At 36.9% G+C, this 9741-nt stretch overlaps 1 protein-coding gene across 1 annotated transcript; it reads right to left on the reverse strand.

Annotated features, from left to right (window-relative positions):
• Positions 1–3912: 3912 nt before the first annotated feature.
• On the reverse strand, positions 3913–8261 carry LOC146935129 (uncharacterized). The gene is made up of 4 exons (XM_085749010.1): positions 6493–8261; positions 5112–5802; positions 4809–5013; positions 3913–4442 (listed from the first exon to the last, which is right to left on the reverse strand). Exons 1-4 carry the CDS (start codon positions 8259–8261, stop codon positions 3913–3915), a joined length of 3195 nt encoding a protein of 1064 aa, XP_085605136.1.
• Positions 8262–9741: the final 1480 nt, after the last annotated feature.

Consider the following 9741-nt stretch of genomic DNA (forward strand, 5'->3'; position numbering starts at 1 on the left):
TTCCTTCCCCACTTAAGAAAATACTTATATTATTAACATATCTTCTACCAATATATATATATATATATATATATATATATATATATATATATAATAATTCACATATTATTCTAATAAAAACCATAAATCACTTAATTATTAATTATGAAAAAGTGGGCGTTACATTCACCATATGATCTTTCAAGACCCCATAATCATATGAAGCTTGGGGTGAGTTGTCTTTCTCTTTTCCTCTACCAATCCTTCCTAAATCTTCATCCTATTTCTTGGTAAGTTTCTAGACTATGTTTCTTTATGGTCTCATAAGCTTAAGGAAGCTTAGATTTTGTTTGATTCTCAACTTTTCCTTCTCTCCATTGAATTAGGGTTTGGTTCTTGATTAAAGAACTAAGGTTTGGTTGCTTGAACATGAAAAGGGCTTGGGTTGAAGAACTAAAGTGAGGATGGTGACTTTTGGAAGCTTTGGAAACAAGGAAAACAATCTAGGGTTGGTTATAAAGGGAAGATGATGCTTGCTTGAGCTTGAGGCTTGGCATTGCTTTAAGAACTTGCAAGGTGAGTTCCTTAGATAGTTCCCACCCTTGGGATTATGTGTTTAAGCTTGTAAGGAAAAACTATATAACTTTTCTAGGGTTTATGTGTAGAAAGTTACCCATTTTCATGCCATGCATCTTTATACTTGTGAATACTTGTTCAATGGTTATTTTACAAGTTCCATATGACTTCTAGTACCATGATATGCCTTGGGATGTTTTGTATTGAGGTTTTTCGGCTTAAAATACCACTTTTGCATGTTCTGGACTGTCATTACTCGCCACGGCGAGCTATTACTCGCCACCACGAGCTAGAAGGCCGAACAGGGGGTACCACTCGCCCCCAGCTCGCAACTGCGAGCAGCTACTCGCCACGGCGAGCAAGCTTACTCGCGAGGCGAGTGAACAGGGCACAGTGCTCTGTTTGTTCGTCCCACGTATTGTTGGCATGTCCCGGCTCAAGTTTCTTCAAGTAGTCTTTTTATAAAATAAACCCCTCAATACATGATTCCAAGGCATGGTTTTTAAACATGTTTTCTTGATCATTTAACAAGTATTTGTAGTGTATAATTAAGCATGGCGTAAGAGAATTATGGCATGAGTGTAACGAGTAGCAATCAATGTCTAATGCGGGAATGAACTAGAGCCTCGACTAGTTGTCGAGAACTAGCAAGTTAAGCAAGAATCCTTAGGATGTTAAGACGCGAAGTGTAATCTCTTCGCATATGATCATGTATGTTTAGTTAGCGCATTAAGCCATGGATTGATTAGTCAATCTCTCCACTAAGAATAAGAACGTATAAGCTAGAACAAGTAAGAGTTTACCACTAATCGGTTCGATTAAGGTTCCGAGGTAAACAATCAAGTATGTACATGTTTAACTTATGTATACGACAAGACCATGACAAGTATAAGTAGGTGGCATGTCTCTTGCTATCCACATCAGGGGGATACAAGAGGTTCTCGATCTAAGGGGAACGATTCAAGCCGTAAGGGACCCGTATGTCACTCAAATTAACAAGACGTAGGTGCTCGTGTCTCTTGTTATCCACGCTAGGGGGATACGGGAGGTTCTCGACCTAAGGGGAACGGTTCAAGCTGCAAGGGACCCGCACGACACCGAGGGAGTCCGATGTACGTACATCGGTCATGTATGGGATTGTTCTCGGGGTTACTCCACCCGGGACTATCCATAAAATGAACCAAGATAATAATGTTTGTTCAACGCTAACATAATGAATAATGAACTTAGACACGATTATGTATTATATGGTTATGATCATGAATGAACTCATGTATGATATGTTTAGTGCAGGTTATGACTAGATCAAGTAAAGAATGTAATGCCGATGACGTTTTTAGGTATCCCTAATCGTCCGGCTTAGGATTGGGTCATGATTATGTTACATGAAGACCTCGATGCGTTTATCGTATCTTGGCATAGTGGTCTTAGGTACCCTTGACCGCCATGACACATAAGATTATATTAAGCCTATAACAAGTAAGATGAAGTTAAGACGGTCCTAGTATGCACCACCGTCTAAGCATGCAAGTCCCCACACACGTATAATCAACCGTCAGGTTGTAAAGTAGACACGTGATGACCGTAGGTTTCCCTTGAGGTTGCCTACAGCCTAGGATTAGGTGGAACTCACTGAGACATTATGTCTCATCCCAATCCTTATTTGTTTCAGATAAGCAGGATGGACGTCAAGCTAGTTGCCGAATGGATGATTCAACAAGTGTTCGTTTGTACCGTTGTAGGATGAGATGGACGTTCAAGGTTGCATCTTTCATGTTTTGGACAAGTTGAGCTATATTTTTATGTACGAACACATTTAGTTGTATAATGTATTCATTCGAAGTATTATTGTTGTAAATTTTTAATGTATCCAATACTAAGTTAACGCTCCTGCTAGACTTTCTAGATACGTCTGGTATGGGTGTTACAGTTAAGTTGCTCAGACTTAACAAAATTAATAAAGAAGGATAAATAAGGATTTAGAGTCAAAATTTTAGGATAAAGTTGTTGCAAACTTAATAAGGGATTAGTGGAGGGAAAAAATTAGGTTCAATAGCTGCAGACCTAACAAAATTAATAAATAAGGACTAGACCATTGACCTGTACACGGGTCATACAAATAAAAATATAAAGCGCTAATATGTATGTAAATAGTTTAGTTGAATGAATATAATAGTATAATTCAATTCATAATATTAATTGCCACAAACGTTTGTACTGTACCATATTAAAATATTTCCATGACATCGACCCTGGTACCGTAACATAACATATAAATTTAATGGCATAGTTTATTGAAGAAAAGAAAATCCAAGGTCTATCGACATATAAATTGTACCAATATGCAATAACAACAATACTACAAAACAAAGTCCTACACATTATGGAAAACTTCTCTGTAGACCACATTTGATGTCACATCAGTATCTTGGTCATCCTCATCATTGATCAATATATTTAAACCATCCCTTGAAGTAACCCTTGATATTTTCACGGTAATTAGAATTTTTTTTACTAAAGAACAATTGATTTCTTTTTTTTTTTGGGTTGACCATTGATTTATTTTTCAGATAATCACCATTGATTATTTTACGTAAGGAAAAAATGTCATTATCTACTCTTTTTCTTTGGTTACATCCTATTTTTTTTAAAGAATCTACTCTTTTTTAAATAAACCGTTCAGCTATCGTGCGTCTTTTGTTTTCAGTTTTCTATTCCTCTTATAATTCTATAATAATAAAATTTTAAAAGAAGAAAGAATAAGGAAATAGCAGGAGTAAATTATTAAGAGCTTGCAGCTATGAGGGTACACGGGAAATAAGCAAATAGCCAATGTTAACACAGGCCAGAAAAAAGATAGGAGTGTCTGCCAAAGTGGACGCCGTTTTACAAATGTCCATGCAAAAAAATTTCCGATGGTAGTGACCATAAATTATGAACATATAAAATTTTACATTTTAATTTGCTTAACCTTTGAACAGAGGAATATAGTGAGCGCATGTGTTCAACAGCGTTGCTCCATCAATTCAAACATATAACACTGATAAGGTTGTAGCTTCTATAAGCTTTCTTCCACTGATAAAAGTTTTTGCATCTGTTTTTTTGGATGCTAATTTTTGGACCAACATTTTAATTGCTATGCTAAAGAATATTCTGAAGAATTGAGCGTTGAAGGCTGCATTAAAATAACGAGCATGTATGCCAGCATATATAAAATTTAAAGGCCGGACACATTTGATTTTGTTATGGAAAATATGAAAAGAGTAATTTCATTTCTCTTAGATGAATCAGTTGATACAAGGAGTATATAGAGATACATTGCTCCTAATTACAAGCTACTCACAATTATTCATTAAGCTAAGTAATGTTACTTGCTGCGCAAGTTATTGAGCTATCACTCTTATTCTCATCCTTATCATTCTCTAATAGTCCCCCACAAGCTGGGACATGGTATATGTCTAGCATTCCCAGCTTGGACAAAAGTATATGAAAAGGTTGGGGAAGGAGAGGCTTGGTGAAGAAATCTGCTAGCTGTTCTTTGGAAGAGACTGGCAGAAGCTTCATGATACCTGCTTGCACCTTTTCTCTGACCAGGTGACAATCAATTTCTAAATGCTTTGTCCTTTCATGAAACACAGGGTTTGCAGCTATGTGAATGGCACTCTGATTATCACAATAAAGAACAGGAGGCTTCAAGAGAGACACATGCAAATCCTTCCGTAAATATAGAATCCATTGAAGCTCACAAGTGGCAGCTCCCAATGCTCTATACTCTGCTTCAGAAGAGGATCTAGGAACAGTTAATTGTTTCTTAGTTCTCCATGAAATCAAAGATTTGCCAAGATAGAAGCATTGACCAGATATGGACCTCCTAGAATCAAGGCACCCTGCCCAATCAGCATCTCAGAAACCTGAAAGCATCAGAGAAGAATCTTTTGGGAAGAAAAGACCTTGTCCTGGACTTTTCTTCAAGTATCTCAATACCCTATTGGCTGCTTGAAAGTGTTTTTCAGTAGGAGAAGAAAGAAACCGGCTGAGCTGCTGAGTGGCAAAAGTTATATCTGGTCTAGTGTTGGTTAGATATATCAATCTACCAATCAATCTTCTGTATGCAGGAATGTCATGATATGGAGAACTGGGATCTTGATGCAATTTTCATGATGGGTCAGAGGGAGTTGAAACTGGTTTAGAACCTAAATGACCTGAATCAGAGAGAAGATCCAGACAATATTTTCTCTGGCATAATGAAATACCAAGAGAAGAATGAGCCACTTCTAAACCAAGAAAGTATTTCAGTTGACTCAAATCCTTTATCTTGAAGGATGAATGCAAAATGTCTTTGATGCATTGAAATTCATGCAGAGAAGTACCAGCAATTATAACATCATCAACATAAACCAACAAAACAGTGAAAGAAGTAGCAGTTTGCTTAATAAACAATGAGTGATCAGAGTTGGACTGTGTATAGTGATGATGAATAAGAAGAGAAGTGAGTTTCTATACCACTTTCTACTTGCTTGTTTAAGACCATAAAGAGATTTCATGAGTTTGCAGACTTGATTTGGTTTATCAGTGGCAACACCTGGTAGCACAATCATGTAAACATCTTCCTGTAAATCACCATGCAAAAAAGCATTGTTTACATCTAATTGGTGAATGTGCCAATTATTGATTGAAGCAAGAGCAATAACAGTTCTCACTATGGTAAGCTTGGCAACAGGTGAGTAGGTGTCAAAGTAATCAAGTCCTTCAATCTGATTGTAACCCTTAGCAACCAATCTTGCCTTATATCTCTCTATGGTTCCATCTGCATGATGTTTGATTTTGTAAATCCACCTGCATCCTATAGGTTTGATGTCAGGTGGTAAATCCACCAGTTTCCAAGTACCAGTATTTGCAAGAGCAGTAAGTTCAGCTTGCATAGCTTGCTGCCAACAAGTGTGTTTGCTTGCTTCATCATATGTGGTTGGTTTAGATTGAGAGTCAATAGACAGGGTGAACACACAATGAGAAGGAGACAAAGCACTATAAGACACAGAGTCAGAAATGGGGTACTTGATAGACAAATCAGAAGAAACATGACTGCAGACATAGTCTTCCAAATGGGATGAAGGATGTGATATTCTAGATGATTGTCTAATAACAGGTGGTATAGGAGGTGGTGTAGGTGATGTTGGCTCATGATTAGGAGGGTCAGGATCAATAATAGGTGTAGGAATGGGAGGTGAAGTGGTAATTGGTGGGTTGCTTGCAGTACAAGGCACAGAGGAAAAATAGTCCCATGAAGTGGTAAATCATGAGGATGGATTTGAAGGATATGGTAATATATGTTCATGGTATATAACATTTCTAGAAATGTAAATCTCTCTAGAATGTAAATCTAAAAGGACAGAACCCTTGAATCCTACTGAGTAACCCAAGAAAACTGATTTTCTTGCTCTTGGAGATAACTTGGTTCTGTGAGATTGAAGAGTGGAGGAGAAACACAATGAACCAAAAACTTTAAAGGATTCAATGTCAGGCAATTTATTGTGAAGTAATTGATAGGGAGATTTATTGTGAAGATTAGGGGCAGTGACCCTATTGATAATGAAAGTGGCATGAAGAATAGCATATGACCAGTAACAAGATGGGAGTTTGGATTGATATAAGAGAGCTCTTCCTACATTAAGGATGTGTTGGTGTTTTCTTTCTACCCTACCATTTTGCTGAGGTGTTTCAACACAGGACCTATGATGTAAAATGCCTTTGGATGCATAAAAAGAGTTAAGCAAGAATTCAGGTCCATTATCTGTTCTTATGGTTTTAGGGGTGATGTGAAATTGATTTTCAATGAGACAAATGAAGTTTTTAACATGTTGAGAGACTTCAGCTTTGGATTTTAACAGGACAATCCAAACAAACCTACTGTAATCATCTAGAATGGTAAGAAAGTACCTATGATTATGAACAGATGTGGTGGACAAAGGGCCCCAAATATCAAAGTGTAAAAGTTGAAATTTGCTAGTAGCAACAGACAAACTAGTAGGAAAAGGCAATTTTCTTTGTTTAGCAAAATGACATATGTCACAAGTGGCATGAGAATCAAAGGTAAGACTAGGATACAATTGAGACATGTGAGACATTCTCTTATTGGAAACATGCCCTAGTCTGAAATACCATAAGGCAGAAGCAGGAAGAGTAAAATTTGTAGTAATATTACTGGCAAAGATTTTATTAGGTAAGGAACAATGAAAGAAACCTAAATCTAATCTATAGAGACCTTCAATTTGATTACCCAAACCAATCATCTTCTGGGAGTGAAGATCCTGTAAGAAACATTTCTTGTTATGAAAATTGGCACGGCAATTCAGGGACTCACAGACTTTAGATATAGATATCAAATTGAAATTGAAATGAGGAGAAAACAAGACATTGTCAAGATAGAATTTAGGTGAAAAATGAATGGTACCAGCATGTTCAACCAAAACAGAAGTACCATTTGGCAAGTTAATAGGTTTAGGCAAAATTTTATGATAAGAAGTGAACCAGTGTGTGGAAGAGACAATGTGTTCATTGGCTCCTGAATCTAAGAGCCATATGTCAGATTTTGAAGCTATGGAACAAGAGAATATGGAAGATATACCTGACAAAGGGTTAGAGATGACATTATTGGCACTAGAAACAGATGAAGGAACAGATGATGAAGGAAGCAAGTTCACTTGTTGAAGCAAGTTTAGAAGCTGATCATATTGTTCTTGTGAAATACTAGTATTGGAAGAGGCTGCATCATTGCTATTGCCTGGTGGTGCTTCAATATTTTCATTGCTACTTGAAGCATTAACAGAAGGTGCCTGCTTCTGAAAGTTAGGAGGATAACCATGCTTGGCATAGCAGTAATCAACAGTATGATTAGATCTGCCACAAAAACTGCAATGTCTGGGAGGTTTTGAACCAGTAGAAATACCTTTACCCCTCCCTTGAGACTTGTTGCGTGAATCAAAAGCATTAACCAAAGAAACTGATTTAGGTAATGAAGAAGCTATAGATGAATTGTTGCTTTCTTCCTGAATTACCAAAGAGTAAACCTTGTTGATTGATGGAAGAGGATCCATCATTAGAACCTGAGTTCTAACCACAGCAAATTGATCATTCAGTCCTGTAAGAAACTGAATGACTTGATCTTCAAGTCTGAAGTAGCGTGCTTCTCTCATAGCTGCACAACGACAAGGATTTGGACAAGTGCAATGTGGCATAGGTCTATGAGAGTTCAATTCCTCCCATAGAGTACGCATCTCAGTGAAGTACTCTAGAACAGTTTTAGAACCTTGTTTCAAGTTGTTAATTGTGGAACGCAAAGTAGCTATGCGAATTCTATCAGCTTTAGCAAAACGTTCCTTGAGGTCAAGCCAAGCATCAATGGCGGATTCATGGAAAACCAATGTTTGTGCAATTTGCGGTGAAACAGAGTTTATAATCCATAATTGAACGAGATGATTACATCGTTCCCAAGCACTACGATTTAAATCATCCTCATCAGGAACCTCCATTGAACCGTCAACAAATTTCAATTTGTTATTCGCGCCAAAAGCTTGAATCATGGAACGACTCCATGCGAGGTAATTGGATCCATCCAAGAGTGGTGTAACAATAACAAAGTTAGGACCTTCGCTTGGATGTACATAGAAAACTGATTCAGTATCAGGTTGAGTATTGTTGCGAGGCATGGCGAAAAACAGAGTCACAAGACGAGACGAGAAAAAATTGTAGAAAATGAGATGATTCAAAGATGAATCAGCAAGGAATCAAGAAGAAACAGAAGAAATGTGAAGAAAATCAATGGAGTTTCACAGAGAATCCATGGCGGATCGAAGAAGATGATGAAGAAAGTTTGTTGTAACTAACTTTGTAACAAACTTTGGAGAGAGAAAGAAAGGCTCTAGATACCATGTTATGGAAAATATGAAAAGAGTAATTTCATTTCTCTTAGATGAATCAGTTGATACAAGGAGTATATATAGAGATACATTGCTCCTAATTACAAGCTAATCACAATTATTCATTAAGCTAAGTAATGTTACTTGCTGCGCAAGTTATTAAGCTATCACTCTTATTCTCATCCTTATCATTCTCTAATAGATTTAAAGCACTTCATGCTTGAACCAAACTTTTATTTAGGTGTACTGTAAAAAGTTTCCAGAGCTAAGCAAGTACAACCAACAAAGCAATGCGATGAAAATTAAAGACCAGATTGTAAAAAAAGAAAGGAAAAACACGGAATCTTAAAGGTCTGATTCATGCAGATTGAAGAAAGTAGATAACACAGAAGATAGTTCCATCATTCGAGCAAGTTAAACAACTTTAGTGTCTTTAGGCTCAATCTTGACAAAAACAACTCTGTTAGGTTTTGTAACCGATGCCTCACCAGCTTGACCATGTTCAACATCCACAAAATCAATGCTATCAGAGGACCTCTTAGCACCTGTTTTGCTGGTTGGTGTGTCAATCACTCAGGTATTGCTGCATGAGTCATCAGCCTCCGATACATCCTGCAGACATTTGCGTAAAAAAATTTGTTTAAATTCGTTACGAATTAAATTTTCATGCATTTCATCAGAAGTCGTAGATTATATATAACTAATCAATTAAGTACCATCTGGACATTATAATTGTTTGCTACAACTCCATCCACACTAAGCTCGTCGACAGATCCATAGTTGGGTTTCTATCACACATATATCAACAAAAGAACCAATTAGTCATATGATGATTTCCTTACGTGCATTAATCCAAAAAAATTATAAGATTGTAATATTAGATATGAACTACCTCAAAATTATACTTAGACATGAATTGTTCGATGACACCAACATCATCAGACGCCTTCTTAACTGCATAATTCCTAAACTTCTTTACGACATTTCCTTCACCAACCTCAACCTTGAAAAGAACTTGCTTGTCAATAAGAACATTAAAATCAGCAGTATAATCACTGCCTCCAACTCCCTGTTGAAAAAGTGTAAGATGTTAGTAGAAAATTCTTTGCATAAATAAACCTCATATATAGACCATCCATTTATCCACTACCTTCTCACATTCATTGATTAAGTCTTGCACATTACGCCCAATAAACTGTGTCACTTGGCGATCAAAAAGAACAAAGGTAATGGACCCTGTATCATCCATCACAATGACATGCAGCTTCAA

Source organism: Medicago sativa, chromosome 3 (genome assembly GCF_051527215.1).
Source record: "Medicago sativa cultivar Bolivia chromosome 3, Bolivia_mono, whole genome shotgun sequence".
NCBI lineage: Eukaryota > Viridiplantae > Streptophyta > Magnoliopsida > Fabales > Fabaceae > Medicago > Medicago sativa.